The 27775-nt window shown below is 35.2% G+C and overlaps 1 protein-coding gene across 1 annotated transcript in view; it reads left to right on the top strand.

Annotated features, from left to right (window-relative positions):
- NDST4 (N-deacetylase and N-sulfotransferase 4) overlaps positions 1 to 27775 on the top strand; it is a 406931-nt gene that overhangs the window by 230914 nt on the left and 148242 nt on the right. The window contains exons 5-6 of the mRNA XM_069095536.1: positions 7884 to 8069; positions 11916 to 12044. Of these exons, the coding sequence (XP_068951637.1) occupies positions 7884 to 8069; positions 11916 to 12044 (315 nt within the window). The remainder of the gene's footprint in view (positions 1 to 7883; positions 8070 to 11915; positions 12045 to 27775) is intronic.

Genomic DNA, 27775 nt, shown 5'->3' with positions numbered 1-27775 from the left:
ACAAAAACAGAAGCTAAGGGACAGGGGTAGAACCTGATTTCTGTTTGCCTACAAATAGCTTCTCCTATTATCCAATACCTATTTCCCATCTAAAAGATGGGAGAGGCTCTTAGGACTATCCTATTATCAGTGAATTCAACTTGATTCTTTCAAGTGGCTACAAGGGCATCAATGAAAACTATGCTCAGAAATTTAGTTCTTGAATTTCCAGGAAGCCTTGCTAGGCAAATCTTTAAAGACGAAAGGACAGCTTTCTATCAATAAAATTAAATTTCTGAGCATAAACAATTCTCAGTTTTTATTTTTACAGCTCAGAATCTATTGAAGTGTCCAATCAGAGTCAATGACAGATTCCAAACCAGGCTTTTGTGCTTTTTCTAACATCACTCTTTTAGCACAAGGCAACCAAATTAGCATTTGACAGGGTCAGGAATCTTGAAATGAGGGTAGCTGGTTCTCCCAAAGCAGTTCTATTTAGGATTGTGAAGAGTGAACAATACAAAACCATCTCCACCTCTGGGCCATTTCTTTTTCAGAAGAAAAATCCATTTGTACCATAGAACCCACTTGAGATTTGTCACCATTTACTAGGCTGGAGTCCAAAAAGTGGCAGGCGTGACCCAGTCAATTTCCAGGGTCAGGTATTACATTGCTTTTATCACTTATGAAAACACAAGACAATTTCAGCTTCAAAGACACAGTGCAAAATCAATGATGCTAGGATCATTCATGGAGTTGACTATGTGAATCTCAGACTCTATTAAAAGGCAAATAGATAATGGATTCTATTCTCCATAGTTCTTTGTCTTTGGCAATTGCTATATTCTTTAGAGATCTTATTAATGCCTTGAATCCATTAGGGCAACATTTAGTGCATTAGGACTGTACTATCTCTTATCTTTATCAGCTTCTTCTTTAATTCTAGGGAATAATTGCTTCTCATGGTTAAGTGTTGTGACTGTTAGATTTGACATGGGAGGACCAGGTTTTGAAGGGCAGCTCTACCATTATGATCTTTAGCAAACAGTTGGATCTCTCTAGACCTAGCTTGTCTGCTTTTGTTGTCATCATAGTTGCTGTTGTTTAATCTATAAAATGAAGGAGTTGCTTTTGTCTTTTCATTTCCAGTTTTTGGTTTAATGATGCTTAATAAATGCTTATTGGCTGATTGCTTTCTTGGATTACCCTAAAGTCAATATCAGCTTTAAATCTTATGACAGATTTTTTTTGTGATAAATCCAAGTTGAGTAACTAAAGATGACTAGTATTTTTCAGAATAATATTTAATTTAGAAGTTGTAATACTGGAAAATACTATTAGATTATTTGGTAATTGAATTGTGTTCTCCTTCCATTCTGAATTTTTTATATCTATTCTTAATTCACAGGTATAACACATGGTGACTATTCCATTCATTTGTTGAATTAATTAATTTGTTGAATTGTATTAAATTGTGATGTATGAATTAATCAATCTTAATTTTTAAAAGAACTCAGATTTTAATAATTATTTTAATCTTGTTTCTGTCTTTGTTTCCAAGTTCTACTATTGTATGTACGTCCCCCATTCTCCATCTTCTCCCTCCCCTGGCAGGGTCATGACCTGTGAATTGCATGTTAACTAAGACCAAGAATTATTTCAAGACATTCAATTATCATGATAATAGCCCCATTGGCTTGAATGTTTCTCTTCCTCTTTGGTATTTTTTAGTGCTGACTTCTTTGTCTACCCATTTCATGCTAATGAATGACTTATTCCATAGGCATTTTGTTCCAAATTTGGCTCTTATTAGCTATAATTTTCAATATCATGAATAAAGACAGTTCTTGGCATTTTTAATGGTTGACACCATTGCATTATCTCTGACCTCAAGTTATACTTGAAGGCTTAGAGGGAAGGCTAAGTGAGGAGTTCACTAACATTATGTCACTGGGTCAGTGGCTCCCTTATCCTCCCCTATCATTAGTGCTATCAAATGAAACACAAATAGTAATTATCCCATATGTTCTATCCATTGTTTCTTCCTCAGCTGTATATTTATCATAGTGTATATCTAATTTTTCCAGATTTTTGAGGTGAAAGGAAGTCAGAAACCTTGTCTACCAATGAAGACTGGCAACTGTTCTAACATTTGTGGGTTTAGGAAATTATCAGAGGGTAATGAGAGATTAAGTGACCTACCTTGAGTCAAAGAGCCAAGATGTGTCAGAGATAGTATTTGAACTCAGGTCGTCTAGACTCTGAGGCCATAACTGCATGTTTTTTTTTTGTGGTCTCCTTTACCCCAAAGTCTCTAGATTACATACTTCAGGACTGAATCCAAATCTCTGCTATCACATCCTTTGTTGTTAGAATCCTGGTATATGGAACTCTTTCAATTCCTAGTCCTGGTTAAGAAATGCTCCACAGCTCTATGAAAACCATGTGCTAATTCTTGGTGTACCCACTCATATAATTAGGCATTGGCTCTCCTGACAGACAGAGATGCTTCACTGACAGCCTAATCTGCACTTAGCATTGACAGGTATGGCCATGTTCATGGTTCACATTTCCATGATAGTCGTGTATTTCCTGTAGATTTGAGAACAGGCAGAGTCCCATTTAAATGCACACCTAAAATGCTACTGTTTGTGTACTATCAGCCCCAAATGTTCTGTGGTCTCTGAAACCATCTATAGTACTTTGAATGATAATAAGCATCCATAAAAAACAACCTTGAGGAAATGAAAGATGTTGAAGTAGAATCATCAAAGGAGATTAAATAATAGTCAATACATGTTTAGTTGCATTTGATAGTTGGTTTGAGTGTTGAAGTCTTCTTTTTATTACATTCAATTCTCTAAAAATAAATGCTAATATATAAATGCATAGTTTAAAAATTTAATCTGTTTGTATTCTGTATGTATAAATAGAGAGCTATAAGAAGAGGCAGGAAGACTCAAGTAGAAATGCTGCTACAGACAGATACCGACTGAGTGATGCTGGGCAAGTCATTTAACTTTGTTTGCCTCAGTTTCCTCATCTGTAAAATGAGCTGGAGAAGGAAATAGCAAAACCACTTCAGTATCTTTGCCAAGAAAACCCCAAATGGGATCACAAATAGTTGGAAATGATTGAAATGATTCAACAATAACAAAATAACTCGTTTATAAAATGGGGATAATAGTATCTATTTTGTTATTAGTTCAGGGTTACTCTGAGGATCAAATGAGAAGATACATATAAAGCCCCTCACAAACCCTAAAGGGCTATATAAATATTAGTTGTTGTTATTATTCTCATCATTATTATTATAGAATATCTTCTTTTTCAACTAATTAAAATATACCAGAATTTAATTCAGGGGTTCTTAACATGAGGTCTATATTGTTTTAAAATTTGAAAATTATAAGGGGCGGCTAGGTGGTGCAGTGAATAGAGCACTGAAGTCATAGGAGTCAATAGGCCCTGGAGTCAGGAGGATCTGAGTTCAAATGCAGCCCCAGACACTTACACAAAAAAAACTAGCTTGTTACCCCAATTGCTCTCCAAAAAGCAAAAACAAACAAAACAAAACAAAAACGAAAATGAAAATTATAGTTCAATACAATAGGTATCTTTTGTATTATATAATCCTGTGTATTACATCCTATGCATTTAAAAACATTATTCTTCAAAGAGGTTTGTACTAGTCAATAGATTGTCAAAGTTGTCCATGGCACCAGAAAGGTTAAGAATATCTGATCTAATTAGAAGAGAAAACAATGAGCTCAAGACCCAGAATATTGTCAAAAGAGGAATGGAATTGTGTAATATCTCAGATATCATAAAGTCATTAATAGATAGGTATTAGGGAAATAGGAAATGTTTGTGACAATCAGTACTGAACAAAATGTGTATTTTGTTCCTAGGATTTTTTGCTTTATACTGGGGCAAGGGAAAGTAGATTGGTTCTTTATGTTTTGTTTTCCTGGTATGTCCAAAGTCAGAACTTTTACTTTCAAAAGTCTGCTAGATGTCAAGTACTCATACTTTTTTTTTAATTTCCTTTTTTGTTTACCCAGTTAAATGGTGGCAGAGATCAACAGAACAATATTCCAAACTCCTTTTAACCACCTAGCAAATCTTACTGATGATAGTCAGCTTCAGGTGCTTCTTAATTTACAAGTATTTTGTTGTTGTTCAGTTGTTTTTCAGTCATGTCTGACTCTTCATGATCCCATTTGGGTTTTCTTGGCAAAGGTACCAGAGTGGTCTGCAATTTCCTTCTCCAGCCCATTTTGCAGATGAGGAAATTGACAGTTAAGTGACTTGCCCAGGGTCACACAGCTAGTGTCTGAGGCTAGATTTGAACCCAGTAAGATGAGTCACCCTTACTCCAGACCACTTTATCCACTACACCATTACAAATATTAATAAGCCACTATTATTTTCCAGGCACCACAGGAACTTTCAATGCAACTTTCCAAATAGTGACAAACTTTTGTCCTTGATTGTAGCCACTAAAAGATATTAAGCCCTGATCAGCAGGTGCAAAAGGGTTCTAATACTTTTAACTAACCCTCATGCTAACTGGGTTAAAAAAAAAAGAAAAGGGAACCAAAAGTATCCCTTTCCTCTTTATGATACAATATAGGCACAAAAAGTAGGAAGTAATAATTATCTAGCGTGATTTACCCTTGTGTTTGAGCAATAGTTGCCACTGTCATAAAATGATCTGATGTGCATCATAGCCTTATGGCTATAGAAATCAATAAATATAATAAAACTTTTTTAACTGCCTCTCCCTCCCTTCTCACCAAATCAATTACTTTTATTTTTAAACTACCTGGTTTTTCATGAAGGTTCTACACTACATTTTATCACCTGTCAAAAGAGAAATGTCTTTCTTTTCTGAAGAGATACAGTGGCAGGATATCACCCTTCCTTCCACAAATCTGTTTTATATCTTCTCATGTCTGGAACTGTTTCATACTTTCAGAACCTATTAAGCCTCAGATTTGAGGCACAATAGGAAATACTGGATTAAAATGAGGGATGCAGAGGGAATAATCACCATAGAAGATACAGAATAAAATTTTTTAATACTTGGAATATTAAATATTTGGAATATTTAAGATTTTATTCTTAAAATCACAAAAGTTATTTATACAAGATATCACCCTCATGATGTCATGGTTCCTCTTGGAGAATAAAAGACAAACAACAATCAAAGTCAATCCCTTAGCCAGATGGCTTCCTTAGGGGTTACAAGGAAACAGAAGAATTTGTCTCCTGATAAAAGGTCAAAACGCATATTGAAAAGAGACCACCAGCCTTGGGATCAGGGAGACCTGAATTCACTTCTCACCTCTGACTCATACTAGCTATGGGATCATAGACAAGTCACAACCTCTGAATCAGGCAATCTCCTAAGATTGTTACAAAATTGTCACCAAGCTGCATTGGTGGAAAGATTTCTACACTGGGAGTTCCCTATATACTCAATCAAATAAGATTATTTTTAACTGCCTAGTTTGCTCCAGGTACTGTAGGATTTACTGAAGATTTAAAAACAAAAGTGAAATAGTCCCTGCCTTTAAAAAGTGTACAGTCTAGCTGAGGGAGACAATATAGATAAATGTAGGTAAATATAAGATAAATTTAAAAATAGAAAATAACAGGTAGTTCTGGGGGATGGGAGACCTTGTAGCTTGTGGGGATCAGAAAAGACTTCACATAGATGATCTGAGCCTTGAAGAAAACTAGGGATTCAAAAAATTAGGAATATCAATGCAAAATCTCAGAGATATAGGATACAAAGTGCCTAGAATGACAAACAGTATGGTCGATATGAATGTGCCTCTATATGTCTGGGTTTGTATACATGTGTGCATGAATAAATGTGCATATGTGCACATATATATGTATATGTATGCACATTTATACATATGTGCGCATATAAATTTCATAGGCGGTGTGTGTACACAATCACATGTGTATATACATGTGTGCACATATATACATACACACATACATGAGTGTATACACATATGCATATATGCACATATGTATGTGTGTGTTATGTGGAAACATGCATACCAATTGAGTCAGATCTGGATAACATACACACAATTTTTTTTTTAATATGAGAATCCAGCTTTTCCATCAGAACCATTTTTCAGACAAGAGGGACTATGCCTGCCCACATTCCTGGCACACAGCAAAAAGAGAAGCCTCCTATTCTGTGAGATGCCACCCTTTTATACATATCTTAGAGGTTACATATATGTCAATAGAGATATTTCAGCCTCTGAGAGCATTTGTGAAACTTGATAGCAGATAGATTAGAGTAAAAATATTGTGGAGGACATTCAAGCATTTGCTGATGGAGATGACCAGCGCTTTAACATCTGAAGTCACTTCAAATTCTCTATCTCAGATCCTCTGTGTCAGTTACTTTATACAGTACATGTGGGTTTATGTTATATCCCACGGTGGGGAAAAGAATTAGCAAATAATCACCTCTGGTAGCTTCAGAATAATCTAGCATTATTGGAATTATTATAGCTTGTTGTGAGTAAACTATCAAAGTTTTGGTATGAAATACTTTTTTCTTATACACAGAGAAGTTCATCTCCTTGAATGCACAGGGGAGAATCAAACTCATTTCATGGCATTGATTTCATCATTCAGTCTCTCTAAAGAGCCATTTACAGTAATAGATGTCAAAAACCACATAGTCTGTAAAAGAGAGGTGAGTTGGGCTAGAGAATGAGGGACACTCAAGGGGAAGAGGAATAATGATTCCATGTGAGATATTGAGAGTCTATTTTCTGAACTTAAGTGGATATATTACTTAGATTTTGTGGATATGTGATGACATATGCCGCTTGCATATTATATTAACTTGAATTCCTTTCCTGGGCTTTATAGAGCATAATTGCACATAGAGATGGCAATTGTCAAGTTATCATGTTTGGTTTTCTGTTTATTGATCCAATGAGCTTTCCGAGATAACTGAGCACTGTCATCCATAACCTCAATTGATGAATCCCATTCCAGTAAGGAAATTATATAAACCAGATATCCCATTTAAGGCAAGTCATAGAAAGAAGCAGAAATTTTAAAGCTACAAATCCATTTCATGGACCTAATAAAATTGCTTCCTATTTTCTGTTTTTTTACCCTCAAGTTCCAAGTAGTTTGACTTCATGTCTACTTTTTTTTTTTAGAGCTAACTGAATAGCTGAGGTTAGTTACTTTTAGTGGCAAAGTAACTGAAGGAAGAGACCAAGATTTATACTCTCTATCAGACACTCAGACATTCACTAGGTAGGGGAGAATGAGAAAGTCACTTACCTATATTTTCAGTCTTCTTACATCTCTGTGTATTCTGCAGATCCAAATCCATTGACGCTCTGCTCCTTGCTGTTCCTCACACAAGACATTCCACATACTGATTTTATCGACTTTCTCTCATTCCTGGAACTCTCTCCCTCTTCATCTCTATTTCCTGGCTTCTTCAGTTTCCTCCAAGTCCCAACTAAAATCTTACCTGCTACAAGAAATCTTTGCCTATCTCCAATTTATTATTTCAATATTTCGTTTATACAATTGTTTCCCTTTTTTAGACTTTGAGCTCCTTCAGGACAGGTGATGTTCATGCACACACACACATTTTTGACTGGGCAATCCCCATTATAATGTCTAGCATATATTAGTTATTTAATAAATTCTTGTTGACTTGATCAAGATCTCAAAATCTCAGATTCCTTATCTGTAAATAAAAGATAAGAACCTCATTATGAAAAAAGGGCTTTGACAATATTAAAGTATTATATAAATGTTGTTATTATGTTGTTTTTGGCTCTCAGAAAGTCAGCATATTTGGCCAAGCTCATATCCCTTTGAATCTGTTTTAGGAGCATGGAATTCCTATCAACATGGGCTATGCAGTGGCCCCACACCACTCAGGGGTCTACCCAGTCCATATACAACTTTATGAAGCTTGGAAAAAAGTCTGGGGTATCCAGGTCACAAGCACGGAAGAGTATCCACATCTCAAACCTGCACGATACAGACGGGGCTTCATCCACAATGGCATCATGGTGAGAACATGTTATTCCCATAGAAGATTTCACCTGCAGTTGTCGAAGAGATACCCATTGCATTATCTTTCAGGGCTTACCTTTAAGATAGCCTGCCATGGGGAACCAGAAATAGCCTCAACCATAGTAGAAGAAGGAAAGTTGATCACTTAGAATCTGTGCTTGGACGGTTAATTGACAAGGGTCCAAGTATCTGGAGCACAGAGAGGTTCTTGGGAGCTCAAGACTCTTTCCCAATGTGTGGGTTGAAAAAGGGATTTGTGCAGGTCACACTCTTCATCATCAGTGTCATAGAAGCAGTGTGGTATAGTGGGGAAAATGATGGATTGAAAGTCAGAGTAATTGAATTCAAATTCTATTACTTTCCTCATCTGAAAAGTGGAGGGAATTGATTAGATGCCCTATATGTTCCTTTCCATCTATTAGTCTAGGAGGGTAGGCTTGGGTTTGTAAGCATTCTCTTGTGAACTCCTCAGTATTTCAGGATGCTTGAAAGGTTCATTCCAAAATCTTCTGGATGTTCTCTCTACTAGGAACAAATCCAGTGTCTCCTTGAAGCAACTGTGGATGCTCTACAAATTTATCCAGACCCTCCTCAGAGATGTAATGTCCAGATTAGGAACTCAGAGTATCCATCAATGACAACAGAAAACACTACTGTTTGGCAGTGATTTGTAGAGCAGTGGGGAACGTGATGCCCCCTAGAGAACAGTACTTTGTTACTGCCCAAGAGTTCTTTGTACTGCCAGCTTTATCAATTGCCCACTCTACCTGCTTGAATGGAGTGCATACTTTCCCAGTTATTAGTAATATACTTTATACTGGAATATGCATTCATGTAATCTTTTGCAGAGAGTAAAAAAGCATAAGGGCTGCTGAAACAAGCTTAGTGCCTGCTTAGTTCTTAGAAATGTGAAAACTGTAGTTAAAAATGATTCCTTGGAACCCAAAGTTGACAACATGGATCTTAACAGTTATCTATCTTGGAAATTCCATTAGGCTAAGTATTTTCCAAAGGATCCTTGCAAAGTTCTGCACATGCACGTTTTCTGATTATGCCTGCAAAATTGATTCTTAGATCAATTCTGTTGGTTAGGACATAACTCATTTCCAAATGGTATCCTCAAATTAACTTTGCGAATACAATAATTCTTGAATATTTAGAAAACATAGGCAAATATGTTTATGAACTTTTTTAAAGGAATACTGATGTTGTTAAAACTTTGTCACCTCCTTATTTTTCTTTCTGCAGAATCAGCCTCAAAACGGTTTCTTTGCCCCATTGCAACTGCCCTTGTAGATCAAATATGCTGCCCATTATATGTTGAAATCATGGCTCCAGCTGAAAAGCATAGGTTTTCTTAAGATATAAGTGGATGGTGTTAAGTTCAAGTTCACCTAAAAAAATCAATTTTCATTTTCAAAAATACTCCTCTTTATTCAAAAGTTAAACATGAACAAATTTTGAGCAGCAATTGTGCTGGAAAATGTCACTCTGAAGGCATTTTTTTTTCAAATAAATAAATTCCTAAAGCATTTATGTGTTTTTCCATGGGTTTGTTTAGTATGGAAACTCACAAGATTTTTTTTCCTTATTGTAAAGCTTTCTTATTCCTAGCCTCTCCCTCTCTTGGTTGTTGGAAGAAAAAAATGACTAAGAAGATATAGGTGACATACTTGTACATACTTTTCTAGCTAATAAATCAAAAATCCTTTCTCTCCTTGGGAAAAAAAAAACACTGAAAATATGCATTTCTACCTGGGAAATATAAAATTTCATCCCTCTTTTTCTTCAAAGTCTAAGAAGGATATTCTGAAAAAGAAATGTGGACAGCTCCATACCTCCTCTTCTTACACTTGCATTTCTTAACCTTACAAATAATAGCTGAGGCTGCTTATCTAACCACCAAGATTACCTATAGTAATAACTTCCACTATCATTTCATGAAGCCTAGTTTTAAATGAGCAAATCCTTTACATAAAACAGAAATTTTAAATGAAAATTTGAATAGTGAATGATAAACTTGTCTTCTAGAATGACTTTTCATTTGAATTTTTTCTAAAATGATTTTTACAAAATATACTTAATCCCTATGAGAATTCATTCATTAGCTATAGTTAAGTCTTCTCAAGTTAAGTCCTACATATAACACAATTTCTGAAAAGTATATGGCATTTAGGAAATCTGTTGGCATTAACATGCTAATTACTGAATTACAGATAATTTGTAGAGGTGCAGAAGAGGCTTTGAATTTAAATGGAGGCTTTGGTAAAGAATGTAATACTATGTGTCTCCTTAATAATACAGTTTATAGGTAAATATATATATATATATATATTTGGAACAATTTCAAAAGATGCACATGTACTTTTTTTTAAAGCAATTAGAGTTAAGTAACTTGCTCAAGGTTACACGGCCAGTTATTTTGTGTGAGTACCAAATATCTGAGGCCAGAACCGATCCTGGGTCTCCTGATGCCAGGGCTGGCGCTCTTACTCACTGCGCCACCTGGCCGCCCCCACATGCACTTCTATAGCATAAATCAGTCATCCCTGAGCAGCTGCCCAACTCACTTTCTTTTTTTTTACATTTTTTTTCCCAAGTCACTTTCTTTATTTTTTTTTTTTTGGCTTTTTGGAGGGCAATTGCCATTAAGTGACTTGCCCAAGGTCACATGACTGGTTTTTGTGTTGTGTCTGACGCCAGATTTGAACTCAGGTCCTCCTGACTCCAGGGTTGGTGCTCTATTCACTGCATCATCTAGCTGCACTCCTCCCCCCCAAGTCACTTTCAATGAGTGTTTGGAAGATCTTTTTTTTCCCCTGTAATCCATTGACATATATGATTAGTTAATATTCGTTTTCAGTTGTTTCAGTCATGTCTGACTCTTTGTGATCCCATTTTGGAATTTGGAGAGGGGGCATTTTTCTTCACCATTTCCTTCTCCAGTTCATTTTACAGATGTGGAGCTGAGGTTGACAAGGTTAAGTGGCTTGCTTAGGGTCACAAAGCTAGTAAGTGTCTGAGACTGAATTTCAACTAAGGTCCTCCTAACTTTGAGACCCAGAGTTCTATCTACTTCACTACTTAGCTGGTATTGAGTAGCTATAAAATGACCATTAAAAAATAGAACTGGATTCCCACACCCTAGCATAAGGTTATCTTTGCTTTGAATTTGATGCAAAAACTAAGCCCTTCTGGCAATTACATGAATTATAGAGTACAATTGGATGACTGTTATTGCAGAGATAATAAATGTTTTGGAGAACTTGACATGGAGGATCATTAATTTTGTTTTCTCCTATTAATCCTTATGCATGCAAAGGAGTTCACTAAAGAATATAGTAGATCCATAATCATTTCATGTCTAATATATATTTCATTCCTGGAGTCATATTTTAATTCCAAGGTGAAGGAAATAATGATTTTTTTGGATGCTTGAAACTAAATGCAATCCAAGGATATCTCTAAGAAATAAGGGAATTAATAGCTTAGTAGAGTGAAAATATGCTACATCTAAGGAGTTCTATCTTTTAATAAACTAATGTTGTTAAAGTTAAGAACTGTTTTCATAATCCTGTAAAAAATTGTGCTGCTGTGTGAAATTGGTTAGAATGATAGAAGTGAAGATTTTACAAACTGTTGCCCTGAAGTTGGCATCTGGTACTATCCAACAGCTGTATAATCATTCCCTAAATCAACTTGTTTTTACAATAATATCCAAACTGTAGCAACCCGGAAATTCTCATGGTGAAGCTTCAGTGTGCAGTCTCTAAAGAAATGAAGCAGTGGTGACAGAGCTAAGCAAAAACCTTCAGTGTTCCATATTTTTTCTTCTTCCTTAGGTGCTCCCTCGACAGACATGTGGATTATTTACCCATACGATTTTCTATAAGGAATACCCAGGAGGGCCTCAAGAATTAGACAAAAGTATCCAAGGAGGGGAACTTTTTCTCACTATCCTTCTAAATCCCGTATGTATTTCTTTTGCGCTTACTTCCAATAATAATAATAACAAATTGAACTTTACTTAGTTCCATATCAGTGTGAGTCTATTCCAGCAATGTGGGTGGGAAATATTGCCTTTGCTGTAGAAATCACTTACACCCCCCCCCACCTTCATGAGCCTTGGGAATGTGAAAAGTACTGAGTTCTGCTTTTCCCTAAGGAATAGAACAATTAAATATACAGTTTCACAATATCTTGGTTTCATCTTATTAGGCTTCCCTTGTGCCAGATTAAATAAATACATAAAAAGTGATTTGCAAACTTTAAATACTTACTTCAGTGCTACATATTGTTGTTACTGTGCCGATGATGATGATGGTGGTGGTGGTGATGGTGGTGGTGGTGATGGTGGTAGTGGTAATTCCAGTACTTGAAAGTTTACTAGTTCACCAAGGAACTTATTTTAGGCATCAATTGAGTTCCTCTTTTTTTTTTTTAATTTACACATTTATTTAAATAGTATTTCTTCCCTAATTACATGTCAACACAATTTTTAGCATTCATTTTTATAAGATTTCAAGATACAAATTTTTTTTCCTCCTTCTTCCCTTCCTCCCTGCCCTCCCCTATTACAAAAACTGTAGACACTTTCATATAGGTTATACATGTACTATTATGTAAAAATATTTCCATTAGTCACATATGTGAAAGAAGAAACAGATCAAAAGAAAAAAAAACATGAAAAAGAATAAAATAAGTGAAAAAAGTACATTTTGATCTGCTTTCAGAATCCATCATTATTTAGCTGGATTTGTATAAGATTTTCTTTCATGAGTCCTTCAGACTTGTCTTGGAACATTGTGTTGCTGAGAAGAGGATAGTTGATCATCACATGATGTTACTGATACAGTGTACAATATTTTCCTTGTTCTGCTCATTTCACTTTTCTTCAGTTTGTAGAAATCTTTCCAAGTTTTTTTCTGAAATCTGCTTGTTCATCATTTCTAATCCACAATAATATTCCACTGCATTCACATATCACAGCTTATTCAAGCATTCACCAATTGATGAGCATCCCCTTGATTTCCAATATTTTGCCATCATTTGAAAAGGGTTTCTATAAGTATTTTTGCACATGTGGGTCCTTTTCCCTTTTTTATGATCTCTTTGGGATACAATCCTAATACTGGTATTGCTGGATCAAAGGATATGCACAGTTTGGTTGCCCTTTGACCATAACTCCGCAGAATGGTTCTATCAGTTTACAATTCCACCAACAAGGCATTAGTGTCCTAATTTTCCCACATTCTCTCCAACGTTTATCATTTTCCTTTTTGTCATATTAGCCAATGTGATAGGTATGAGGTAGTACCTCAGAGTTGTTTTAATTTGCACATCCCGAATCTAAAGTGATTTAGAGCACTTCTTTAAATGCTTATAGATAGCTTTGACTTCTTCATCTGGAAACTTCCTGTTCATATCTTTTGACCACTTATCACTTGGGGAATGACTTGTATTCTTATAAGTTTGTCTGAGTTGTCTATATTTGAGAAATGAGGCCTTTTATCAGAGACACTTGCTAAAAAAGTTTGTTTCCCAGCTTTCTGCTTTCCTTCTAATCTTGGTTGCATTGGCTTTGTTTGTGCAAAAGCTTTTTAGTTTAATATAATAAAAATAATCTATTACACATTTCATAATGTTCTCTATTGCTTGTTTGTCATGAACTAGTAACTTACTTAACTTCTCCTTTAAGAATTTGGAGGCACTTAGGGCATATATGTTTAGTATTGCTATTACTGCTTTGTCTATGGTACCTTTTAGCAAGATGTAGTTTCCTCCCTTATCTTTTTTAATTAGATCTATTACTGCTTTTGCTTTGTTTGAGATCAGGATTGCTATCCCTGATTCTTCTTTTAACTTCAGCAGAAATATAGTAGATTCTGCTACAGCCCCTTACCTTTAGTCTGTGTTTGAGTGTCTCTGCTTCAAATGTGTTTCTTGTAAGCAACATACTGTAGGCTTCTGGTTTTTGATACATGCTGCTATCCTCTTCCATTTCATGGGATAGTTCCTCTCATTCACATTCACAGTTACGATTATTAGCTGTGCATTTCCCTCCATCCTATTTTTCTTTCTGTTTGCCCTGTTTACCCTTTCCCTCCTCAACAATTTTTGTCTTCTGTCTACTGTCTCCTCCTGTCTGCCCTCTCTTCTATCAGTGCCCTTAGAACCATTTTTATTTAATCTCCTCTCCCTCCTATTTATGGATTGAGTTTCTTAATTGAAGACTCTCAGTATGCAACCTTCCTCTACATCTCTGCCTTTCAAGTTTGCTAACATCATCTACTCCCCAAAGCATTGCAGAGAATGGAACCTTTTCTTTAAATATGGGCTCTGGGGTAGCTACATGGCAATTGTATACAGACTAAGTAAGAGCTGACACCAAAAAAAAAAAAACCCTAAAAGACTAATTCCTAATTCCTATACTTAGGGCATCAGATATGTCTGTTTGTCTCCGTTTCTATGTGCTTATATATGATTCCTTATAAAATTATCATCATTTAATTCCATCTCTAATCTAATTACCTTTGAATGTTATAGTGTTTGGAAAATCTGTCAGTTTACTGTTTACAGTTTAATAATCCCTCCTCTGATAAGTACTACCTATGTGACTTTAAGTAATCCATTTAACCTTCACTTTCCTTATCTGTAAAATGATGGGGTTAGACTGAATATTCTCCAAGGCTGCTTCTAACTCCATATCTATTGAATGATATTATGATATTTTTCTTAGAGAATTTAAATTGATTTTTTTAGTTTGTTGCATACTCTTTTTAAAGCCTTTTAATCATATACTTAAAAATATTTACAAATATATAATAGCTATACAAGCAGCCACTCATTAACTGAAGCAAAATTAGCTGAATAATGTTTTCAACTTTGCCTGAATGAAATTCACCTCATTAGAATTTCCCAGGGAGAGGTTAAACCTTAAAGATCTCGGAGACATCTATCTGTTGTTAGTATCTAATAAATACCAGCATTATGAAATAATGTGTCCTGTGAGGTGTCACAGTATGGAACATTATTTCATTTATTAAATTTGTCATGTTTCAGAGAAAGTAAATCATGCCAATATTAAATCTGTAGCTATGTTGTCAGTTTTGAAACACCAGAGGAGATTGAACAAAAACTGTAGTAGATCTAATTAATTATAATGCTTGAAATTCATTAGAAGGTTAAATGATAGTTGAATTGGGTGACAAATATATGTAAGTTTATGACAGAGAGAAAATGAATCACCAGGAAATAAGTGTTGACAAGAAATTTCCCAGAAAACTCTAATGTCACAAAAGAGAAATAAGAAGGCCATAGGTCAACTAATTAAATGTGAGTCTGAAACATAATAATAACACATAAACACATAAACATCAAGCCTGGAAAACTATTACATACTAAAACTAGGAGGGTGTTATGTAGTAGCAGTGATGTCAGGTAGGGAGACAAGAACTCTGGGTTCAAAAACAAATAAACAAACCAAAAACAACCCTCTTTTGTGCTTTGTGACCTTTGGCAATTAATATAGTAAGTAACTTTTTCCCCAGATATGAAGTTGGATCTCTAGAGTTTTTCTGTTTTTGTTTTTGTTTTTTCCACAAGCTATACTGAGGAACCAAGAGATCAAAGAAATAGGAGCACTGTTAAAGGTAGATAGAATCTAAAATCCCTGAGAGCAGGGATTGCTTGATTCTTGTATTTACATACAGCCCTAATAAATATTTATTGATTGAATTATTGATGGAATAATGATCATTAATGACACAAATAAGACAGAGATACCTAATTTTTATTATGACTTTATTTTTCCTGTCAAGAAAAATAATCATTGTACTGGAAATGATAGAATAAAAATATCTAATGGGAAGTTATACCGAAGACGAATAAATTTCTATAGGAAGGGAGCAACTAGCTGCCCTTGGTGAGTTGCAACCATCTTCCCCAAATGAAGCATATCCTTATTTACTGAAAAACCTGGTCGATGTGATTGCTATGCCACAGGCTCAGAATGGTCTTTGAAAACTTGGGAGAACTTGAGAGTGCTACAGGAGTTGAGTGGGGTAAATGTCCTGATTATTTTTTTAAAGGAAGAGAATGGAGTTTGCAAACTTGGTGCCTGTACATTTAATTTAATATTTCTGACCAAAGTCTATAATATCTTATTAAAAGAATAGTGAATGAATATCTAGAAAAAGATGTGGTAGTCACAGAAAAGCCTCATCAGGACCACATCATGTCTGATGAATTTTGTTTGCTTTTTGACTGGCTTACTAAATTGATGGATCGGAAAAATGTAGTAGTTATTGTTTATTTATATTTTAGCAATGCAAGTGAGAAAATTCTTTGTTATTTTTAAAATAGAAGATAGATAGAGGTAAGCTACATAATAATATGATTGTATAGATTCAGAACTGAAAACAATGGCAAAACCTAAAGATTAACCATTAATACTTCTAGTTACCATCAAGGCAGGTCCCTAATGAAGTTAGGGAACAAGGATTGCTGCTTGACACTATGCTATTTAACATTTTAATCAATGATGTGGATAAAGCATGTATGACATGCTTTTCAAAGTTGCCAAAGATCATTTTGCTGTTCAGTTGTGGTTGACTTCTCTGGAGCCCATTTGGGATTTTCATAGCAAAGATACTGGAGCGGCTTGCCATTTTCTTCTCCAGCTCATTTCACAGATGATGAGCTGAGGCAAACAGGGTTAACTGACTTGCCCAGGGCCACACAGCTAATTTGTGTTTGAGGCCAATTTGACCTCAAGAAGATTATTCCTGACTCCAGGCCCAGCACTCTATCCACTGTGCAACTCTGTGCCCTTGATCTTCAAAGACTACAAGCTTAATATGAGTCAACAATGTGATATATAGACAAGAAAATTTATGTAATCTTAGGATCACATTAAGAAAGGGATAGCTTCATGAAATAAGGAAATTATGGCCCCATTGTACTGATTTGTCCAGACTTTACCTGATGCATTGTGTTTAGTGTCATATTTTGAGGATGTTAATAAACTGGAAAGAATCAAGAGGATGGCAATCAATATGATGAAATGTGTATAGTTTTTATCATCTGGGAAATGGTTGAACTATGCATGTTTTTTCTCTATTAGAGAAAACTTGGGAAATATATGATAGATAACTTCAAATATTTCAAAAATTGTTGATTGGACTTTTTCTGCTTGACCCCAGAAAACAAAAACAAAACAATATGTCGAATTTTCAAGGATGTAAATTTAAGAATATTTTAAGATCAAATGAGAGGGGCGGCTAGGTGGCACAGTGAAGAGAGCACCGGCCCCAGAGTCAGGAGGACTTCAGTTCAAATCTGGCTTCAGACACTTAACACAAAAACTAGCCTTGTGACCTTGGGCAAGTCACTTACCCCCAATTGCCCTACCTTACCTCCTTCCAAAAGCAAAGAAGAAAAAGATCAAATGAGATAACATTTATGAAGTTTTAGCAAATCTTAAAGTACTGCTAAGTCTGGGTTGCTATTATAATCATTGCATTTGATGATAATACAGAAATAATCCTGAGATAAATTGCTATCCTCCTATGATACATTTTTTAAATTTGATATTATATGTAGTATTGTGAAGATGGACAAAAATGATTGCTTCCTTTAACTGAAAAAAATTTACTGATATACAAACTCATTGTAGGGTTACAGACATCATTTTATGACAGCTTTAATAAAATATATACAAGATGGCATAATTGATATATACATCATGCTTTAAAAAAGGCATAGAATTACAGTGCTTTAAACAAAAAAAAGATGAAGAAAAAAGAAGCTTGCTTATAGATACCCAAAGTTAGACACCATAGTTAAACCATTCACAAAATTTTATCTGAGCTCCCATGAGGGTTACAAGTTCATTTCAGTAGGTACCTGAGGTGAAAACATTTCATAATAATACTAAAATGCTATTTGCCTATTAAAATACTATTCCATTTTCTGATGACATATGTGATAAAAAATTAAATTTTCTTCATATATTTCAACCAAAATAACAGATGAGAACAGATTAAATGCAGAGGCAGGTAGGAGAATTCACTTGTCTTCTATTAAGACATCAATTAAAGAAATAAGCAAAAATAAGCAAAACAATGCAAGTTCTCATTTTTTAAATTTTGTAAATAGTTATTTTCATAAAATATATTAACATGTAAGGGGTATCATTTTGTGATTATGTATTTTATAAAATTTCATCAGTTTTGATTCATTACATGATAAATATTGATTTAATTTAATATCAATATCTATAACCTACTAAATAAAAGGTATGACAGCCTCAGCCAGAGTGTAAAGGGATCCTGAGACCTAAAAGTTTGAGATTTGCTGTTATCAGTCTATCAATAAACATCTTATTAGGCACCTACTACATGTCAGGCACTGTTCTAAGCCAAAAAGAAAGAGAATAACAGCTGAGACATAGAAATTCACAGGAAACAAAAATCCAAAGCATGATCCAGTAGTAAAATCCATAGCATAGGTTATAGGTATCAATTTATAGGTATCACTTTCATCAGCTGGTTCAATGTGATTCCTTAGGGTCAAGCTCAGAACTTTCAGTTTCCCTAATTGCTTGGAGTGAATTCAAAGTTTTAAATTACCATATGTAATCTACACTCTGATGTCATTGGAAAAGTGATGAAGGAGCTATTTAATTTATTTTCAGTAGAGCCATATAGCTTGGTGTCATCCATATATAGACTAATGAGATGTTATATCTTTAGTTTGAGGAGTACCTTTAGTACAATTTCATTGAATATCTTCATTTTACCAAATTAGCACAGGGAAGTTAAGGTGTATGGCACTTCTGTGCCCTAAATCACTCAGCTAGTTGATGACAGATTCAGAATTAGAAGTGAGGGCTTCTTATTCTTACTTAATGCAATGCTCTGTCAGTTAGACTATGGTAGCTTTCTCATATCTTATTAATCCTTGTATGGGCTTCTCAACCAAATTCTCCTGCTGCTTTTGACTGAAGGGATTGTATTAGCCATCAGATCATTCCCTGTCCCTATATTTGATACCACAAGCTATTCTTTACTTTGGTGCCCATCAGCACATGCATGGGAATAAGACTGATGTTTATATTAAATTCTGGCTGTATCACAAGTATTACCTCTAATAATGCAAGAAGAAATTGGTTATTTGACCTTTGATTTTGACAGCAGAGAGGGAAATAAAATACCTTTACTTTTCTTTTCTTTTCTCATCATTAAAGTCTAATTTGTGAAGAAAGGTTTTGAAAGATATATTTATTGGTTGATTATAGTTTTAAAAAGACACTTCATTATAAAACAATTTAGGATGCACATGATTAATTAAATTTGGTGCTATGTAGAATGTTGAATAAATAAAATTTGGTATCAAAACCCCAAACACTGCAATTCTACATAATTCTTTCTCCTCTGAATCTTTTCCCAACCATCTCTGCTCTATCTCTCTCTCCACTCAATTACTGCCATCTGTTATGTCCATCATCTTCCTAATGGCTGCTACAGTGAGACTGATTCCTTCTAAGCTATTAATAGAATTGTGTTGCTTTAGGTTATCCAAACCTCACACAATACCTTTACTCCAACACTTTCAGTTCTATAAACTCCTAATGAGAAAACAAGGCATTCACCAACCCACCCTCTTCTTTCCTTTTCCTCACCTTACAACACTTTCTTCTTATCTCACAAACCTCTTGAAATCACTACCCCCCATTCCTTCCTTTCCTCCTGTAGAAAGAAGGGGCCCTTTTTCACCAAGACCAGCCTGTCTTCATATATGCTTGGTCCTCTCCCCTCCCATATTCATAAGAAGATTAAATATGTTATATTCCCTAGCTAGACAGCTGCCAAATTTTGCTGGTTTTAGCTCTTCAACCTCCCTTGCACATGCACAACCTTTAATTCATTCACACAACCAGCTCCCTAGTTCAAGACCTTACTTCTCCTTGGGACGATTACAATTGCCTCCTTTTTGGTTTTCCTGATGGTAAAGGCAAGCACAAGCTTGAGGACTGCTGCAGTGAACATTTTCAAGGTTCTGATTACATAGTATAGTGAACTCTCTATTTATTCAGCAGTAAATGAAAGCAAAACATTCACAGAAATCAAAGTACAGCATTCACAATGTTATAACAACAATTTATCACTGAAGTTGCCACATAGTTTTCACCAAAGTGGCCACAGAGTCTAAGCAAAAAATATCATCCAGTAAGCCCTTAACTCAGTCATCCTTAAGGAGCAAGCCTCCTTAAGGGACACAAAGTTCTCCACCCTTAGGACAATTGTCTTAATCTCTCAGTCAAAAAGTATTTTTTCTTCTTAATTGGAGATTAGTTTCCAATCATTCTTAACTCAATCATCCTTAAGAGGTACAAGGTACAGAGTACAAAGTTCTCCCACCCCTAGGCCACAGTAAATCATGATCTTCTCAGTCAGCTTTAAGTACCCAAGGAGAGATCTTTTCATCTTGACTCCAGGCTGGCTACCAGATTCCATGGTTCCTCTTCCGTGGTCACAGTTCCTGCCTGAATCTACCCAGCTGTCACCTGGATTCAAAGGTAGGCAACTGTCGTTCAGCTCCTCGGCCTGTTCTTCATCCAGTTCCATATTGAAGTCCAATGTCCAGTCCACCTCAAGACCTTCACAGTTCCTGTTTATGGGAAGAAAAAGCTTAACAGAGCCACAATAACATTCATGCACGTTGCTAGAATCAACATCAATTCACTGTCTTCCTGTGAAATCAACACAGAGCCACAAACAAGGTCTGAGAACTCAACAGAAACTGTCAGTATAGTCCTAGCATCTCTGAAACCCTCTTCCAGGACTTCTGTAAACAGACAATAAGAAACTCCTCTTTCAGGGCTTCCACTAAGGTCCCAGGATTTCTGTACAAAGTATCACAAACAAAAATCAAAGCAAACAGAACAGAGTACCTGCACACCACAAAGTTCCCCTTCTCAGTTCTGCCACCACAAGTGCTCTCTTCTCAGTTCTGCTCTCTCCCAACTTGGGCTTCTCCTTATATATAATCATTAGCTTTCCGTGTCCTGCCCCTTCCTGTTGCATCAGCAACAGGGGTTCACAAGTTCTGTTTCTTAACAAAGATTTGATATAATCATGGGCAAGGCTTAAAAGAAACCTGAACTGAAACGAGGTGCTAAATAATTAAAGAGCTGAAACAAGGCTTTAAGCACTTCTTTGCTTGCCATTACACTGCCTCAAACTTCTCACCATTTCAATAATTCTTTACATGGTGCCAAAGAGATTTCCTTATAGCAGACTCATGTGGCTCTCTGTTACCTCTAGGTTTTGAGTCAAAGCCCTCTATTTGGCATTTAAATCTTTATACAATCTGTTCTCTTCCTACTTTTCCACTAGATTACAAGTTACATCACCTCAGAACCTCTATGATCCAACCATACTGGCTGGCTTGTTTTTCTGGGAACAAGATGTTCCACCTCTGTGCCTTTGCACATACTGTCCCTAATACCCATCAGGGTCTTATTCCTCATATTCACCTCTCAAAACACTGGTTTCTTCAACACTCAAGTGCCACCTTGTACATAAAATTTTGCTTGATCTCCTAGCTGCTAATGTCCTTTCACCCCAAACTATCTACAATTTATATAGTTTGTCTATGTTTAAATATGTATATCTTGTCTCCCTCACTGGAATATAAACTTCTTGAAGGACTACTTCACTTTTGTCTCTGTATTCACAGAACTTAGCATAGCACCTTGTACCGGGCATGTATTTCATAAGGTGACTTTTCATAATTAAAAAAAAATGAAGGTGCCATAGCTAAAAGACTTCAAATTATATCACAACTTAGCAACTATCGAAGCTATTTACTACTGGTTAAAAGAAACAAAGGAAAAGTATTTCAGTGAAACAGGATAAGCAAGAAATAGAAGTAATAGATTAGGCAAGTGATTGATAAACACAGAAACATAAAGAAAGGATTCTTTTTTGAAGAGAATTGCTGGGAAAACTAGAAAGCATTTGGGCATGAATTAGGTGTAGATAAGCACATTATATTCTATATAATGGTGGGCATAAAAGGTATTGATATCCCAAATTGAAAAGGTAACAGCATAAAAAAGTATTAGAAGTGAATAGAAGGTACCTCCCACTTACTTCCCAATAAATAAGTAGTCAAAGGGAATGAGCAAAAATGTTCAAAGGAAGAGCAAATTATAAGAAGACATTTGAGAATGATCCAAATTATTAGCAGTAAGGGCAATGCCAACACAATAGCAAAATTAAAACATTTCTCAGGTTTCTCCATATGTTATGCAAATTGACAAAGATGAAAAAAGATAGTATTAGAAGAGCTATGGAAAGAATAGGAAAATATTTATATGTCAAATAGCACTTTAGCTGAACCTTCAAGGAAATTAGAGACTCCAAGACATAGACATGAGAAAAGATTACAGCCCAGGGAAGGGGGAGAACCAGTGTAAAAATTATGATTCAGAACAGGGAATATCATCTATAAGGGACACTGAGAAACCCAGAAGGACTGAACTGTAGCTTGAGCAATGTGTAATAAGGTTGGGAAGAGAGGTTAAGCTGGAGGCCAGTAATCAAAGGCTACACATACCAAACAGAGGTAGTCATATTTGACCCTAGAAGATTACAGATAGATTATAGATAGATACATGCATACATGAATGCATGCATATGTACATACATGTATACATACATACTTATGTACATATATGCATACACACATACATACACAAAGACTCGAAGATTTATTTTTAAAGAAATTCAAGAAAAACAATGACCAGTTTTTCAAATATCCTTATGACTTATTTTTTACTTTAGGAGTTAAATCAACCTAAAACTCAGTAGTAACCTCTAGAAATTATCATAACAGAAACCTTTTGGTAAGATATAAAAGTATTTATAGACCTAAAGTCAAATTTTCCAATTTGCTGAAGCATGATACATATTAGAATAAAGCATTATGTAATGTTATATAAAAGTAAATAACCCATTTCACAGGTGCCTTGGAAGAACAGATAGGAAAAAACTGGAAAAACAAGTTGACTTACTAAATATATGATGAACTTTTAAAATGTATCATATGTTGCCATGCTCTTTTTTTACCATAATGCTAAACACTGTGGAGTAAACAATGGATAATAAAGCAGGAGAAAAATGGAACAAATCCAGGGATCTAAAAATCTCTTACTTTTCCTTCAGATTGCTTATGAGTTAGGTAAAGCCCTCTACCAGCTCCTGGGAATACAAAGACAAAATATAAAATAATTCCTATCCTTGAAGTGCTTATAGACAATGAGATAGGTATAATAGATACCTAAGTATACATACAATAATACAACATAATTTTACAAGGTAGGGAGAGATAACGACTGGGAAGATCAGAAAACGTCTCATGTAGGAGGCAGCACACAACCTGGAGCTTGAGGGAAGTTAGTAATTCTAAGAGATAAATGTAAAGAGAAAGTGTATTCCAGACTTGGAGGATATTTTGTGCAAATGCAAAGAGGTCAGAGGTATAATGTCATATATAAGGAGCAACTTTATGCCATTTTGACAGAAAGTTCAAGATGAGGAGTAATATAAATCTGGAAGGGAAGATGGGTGCCGTATGGAGTGATTTAAATACAAGACTGAATATTAAGAATGTATGAATGTACAGATGGATATACATACATATATAGAAACCTACACATACAAAAATATATACCTATATACACGCATACATATATGTATTATTTTGTGCATATGCACATATATACAGTCACACACGTGTGTATATGTGTGTATGTATATGTACTTTTTTTTTCTCCTATCAGCAGTGGGTTGTTACTGAAGATGTTTTAGGAGGCCAATGGTATGATCAGATATGTGTCAAAGTAATATCAATTTGGGAACTATGTGGACGATGAACTGGAATAAGGAGAGACTAGAAACAGGAAGATTAATTAGGGGGTTGCAATAGTCTGGGTGAGATGGACCTGGATTGCTGTCATGTGAGTAGGGAGAAGAGGATGGATACAAAGGTATGCGGCAAAGGTAGAATCAACAAGTTTTGGCAATTATTTTTGTATAAAGTTGAGGGAGAGAGAAAAGTTGAGGATAGCTTCAAAGTGGCAAACCTTGGTAAACTGAAAGGATAGTGACGACCTCAATAGAAACAGGGAAATTTGGAGGAAAAGGTTTTTTTAAGGGGGTTGGGGGGAGGGAATATCATGAATTGGTTTTGGTAGAGATTGAATTTGAGATCCACATGGATGATCCAAGTGAAGATGTCCAATAGGCAGTTGGAGATACCTGGAGACTAGAGCTCAGAATAGAGAAGAGGATTAAATGTACAGATTTGGGGGTCATTTTCTTGGACACATGGAGGTGATGCGGAGAAAGAGACATCCTGTGGTGAATGCTCACACTTAGGAGCAGCTGCAAGCTGACAATCCTATAATTTTATTTATTTAAATTTATATTTATATAATTTAAATTTATATTAAATATAATTATATTTATTCAAAATGAAGAGATCGAGATGGCTATGAAGAACCAGGAGATATAAGTGTCAGGAAGAAATAGGAAGCGAGCACAAGCAAAGGGAATGATGAAGGGGGGGGGGGCGTTGAGATTTAGAGTAGGAGAGGAAAAGTGAGGTATTTGAAACTTGAAAATTAAAAGGAAATCAAAACAGATGTTTCATTTCATGTAGTTGCTTTTTCTGACTTTAAACAAAATTGATCATTGGAAATGATGATTTATCATAGGTATTTTTGTCTCTTCCTATGTAATCATTGATTTTTTTCTATCCTAAACTTCAAAGTCAAGGGCATTACATAATTTTATTTATGCATTAGAAGTCCCAAAATAAATGGGAAAAAATAGAAACTTGTCTACTACTCACTGTTTAAAGATACAGAAAATGATAGACTTCCCTACTTGAATGTCTCTCCATACTAAAAAAAAAGTTATTTTGTTAACTTTAACATAATTTTTGGAGGGTTTGGGAAAAGGTAATACATAATGTTGCCATTCTTTTTCTTCTTACCAGAATAAAAATGTAAGTAATAAAACTTGGTGATTTTTCCATGGCCTGAAATTTTATATGCGACAGTCACATGTGGGGACACATATCTAGATAATGATAGCTAAATTGCCTTCAAGACAGAATTTGGGTTTACTAGGATAAATTGTTGCTCTATAAGGTATGGTTTATACTTTCTGTACTTTTCATTTTCACCTGTTGCTTCAGTTCTGGGCAAATCCTGCCATTGAGAATTAAGCCAAGACTAGATTACACAAAAAAGTATAATAAAGTTCTTCCCCCCCCCCCTGCAGCTCTCACCACTCCCATGTAGACTCCAATAGTCAGCTTTTGTGTCTATGGAAAGAACAATGAAGTGCACCATGAAACCATTGAGAAGAACTGACTCAATGAGATTTGACAAAGGTCTTCTTCTCACCTTCTTAGGAGTGTGAGGAGTGACTCATGTCATTTTGTAAAACCATCCTTTGTTATATTTTCGAAAATCTTTTTTTTTTCAAAAAGAAGAATAGAAAAGGGGGGGAAAGAGGCAATTATTAGTCTTATAGTGAGTGGAAATAGAATTTCCCCACTCTGTCTACTCCATAGGGGGACATTCTTCTCCCATGTGGGCCCTGCCCTCTTTGTTATATGCCCAAAATTCCTAATAATGCTAAATTACTTCCAAGTGCCCACACAGAGGTGGAACAGGACTCTCTATACTACAAATTTCACCAGATAATTTCCATGAATATAAAATTAGGGCTGGAATACATATAAAAGTCAAATAAAAATATTGCTGTGGAAGACTTGGGTGACCTACCCTATTCTCTCATAACCAAGCGATTCTAAAAGGTCATATGGATATAAACGCTATATCCTGATTTCAGCCATTTTCTATGGAACACAGTCTTAATGGATTGAGGGGGAGGAGAAAGAAGAGAGGTATGTAATGAGTATCTTAAAGCCTGCTGGCTTTACAATTTGCCCCCTAACAATCATGCACTATTGCTATATTTTGATTAGCTGCTATTTCATGTATATAACATGTATCTGTGTATTATCTTGCATTTCTGATGCTGAATTATATCTGCATTAACCCTGCCCAAAAAAATAAAACGTACTGTGGTTTGAGTAATTTCATGTTGATATGTTTTCCTGTGCATTGTGGAGGAAGCTGCCTCTTTTGTAATCTATCTGAAGAGCGAGTACTAATCCATAATGTACTGCACCTGTTATTAGATTCCAGGAAACGGCAGAGATTGATATACAAGGAGAAGGAAAGCTCATTAACTAGCCTCGGTGTATGAAAGTTTAGGAGACAGAACCCTGAGAAGTATATCACTGCAGTTCCATTATACTCTACTGTCAATTTCAAGTACACCTCTTTTTCAAGCCCACATTTTTTATTCAGATGAATTTGCAATTGACCAATAGAATAAGCAAGTGCTTGTAGAGGCTGGGTGCTATTCAATACTTGAGAAGAAATAGTGGATTCCATAGCTCCAGCAGTGCCGTATTAAAGCATCCTAAAACCTAAGCATTTTAAAGTCAGTCAAGGCATCACAAAAATCTATTCTCACAATCTGTGTGCAGCATAGAATTAATAAGAGTTAGGAAAAAAAATTAAAATCCGGCAGGATACATTAATTTCCAGATTTTTCAGTTAACTGTATATTAAACACTCAGCTGGTGAGGTTGTAACCTTCTTTTCTACTTGTTTGTTGCTGCATATTTGATAAGGCAGTGCTTGGACTTGAATGATATAGGGCTACCTGCTGTGTGCTATTTCACCTAGCACAGGATTAAATTATATTTCTTTCTGTCTGAACAAAGATTATATTGAAAATACAGGAAGGATTTGGCACCAGGGAAATAACGTGTTAGTATTTGACAAGTAAGTAGTCATTCAGGAAAAATATCAATAGGTGATAAGGTCATAGAAGAAAACTATTAAAAATAAGACAGAAAAAATCTGAATATCAGACTAAGAGATTCCAAACTCTTCTTTTAAAATGCCATTTAATATCATTCACATATATTATAAATTTAAATCATTAGGCTCCTTTGGAAAAAAAAACAAGCTGTGCTAACATAAATCAAGAAACCAACCACTTTCTGAATAGGAATTGCTGACTTAAATGATCCAGGACATAGTAGTTGTCATCAAATTTAGGATATTTGAGAAATGGTAAAGGGGTCAAAATATAATCCAATTCATATTAACTATGTGATAAAGTCCTATTAGAATATTGTAATGGAAGTGCTGCAAATATTTCTTAAAAGTTCATATAATTTCACAGAATGTGGGTTAAAAGTGAACATTAAAATGAAGAAGTTGAATTGATAAAAAGCTTTAAAGGAAAAAAAAGTCAAAGAATAAAAAGATCAGAGATAAGCAGAAGAGGCTTTAGATGCAAAGGTGGAGGTGGGGCACAAAGGAAATCATGACTTTCAAATAAAAAACAGCTGAACTCAGAAGCTGTGCAACATAAATCAAAGTCAATTCAATTTTTAATGTATCTAAGGATAAAGATTCCATAGACCACCTCAGCAGGCTGGCATCAAGCTGGCTAAAGTCAGAAAATTAGATAGAAACTCATCACCTATGAATAAGAAAAAAGACATAGCAATTAAAAAAAAATTCTTAGCAGATCAG

The sequence above is a fragment of the Petaurus breviceps genome, unplaced genomic scaffold, assembly GCF_028583685.1.
Source record: "Petaurus breviceps papuanus isolate PSGF00001 unplaced genomic scaffold, PetGlider_PUasm1.0 126, whole genome shotgun sequence".
Lineage (NCBI taxonomy): Eukaryota > Metazoa > Chordata > Mammalia > Diprotodontia > Petauridae > Petaurus > Petaurus breviceps.
The sequence above is the reverse complement of the archived record's forward strand: the minus strand, read 5'-3'. Positions and strand labels throughout refer to the sequence as shown.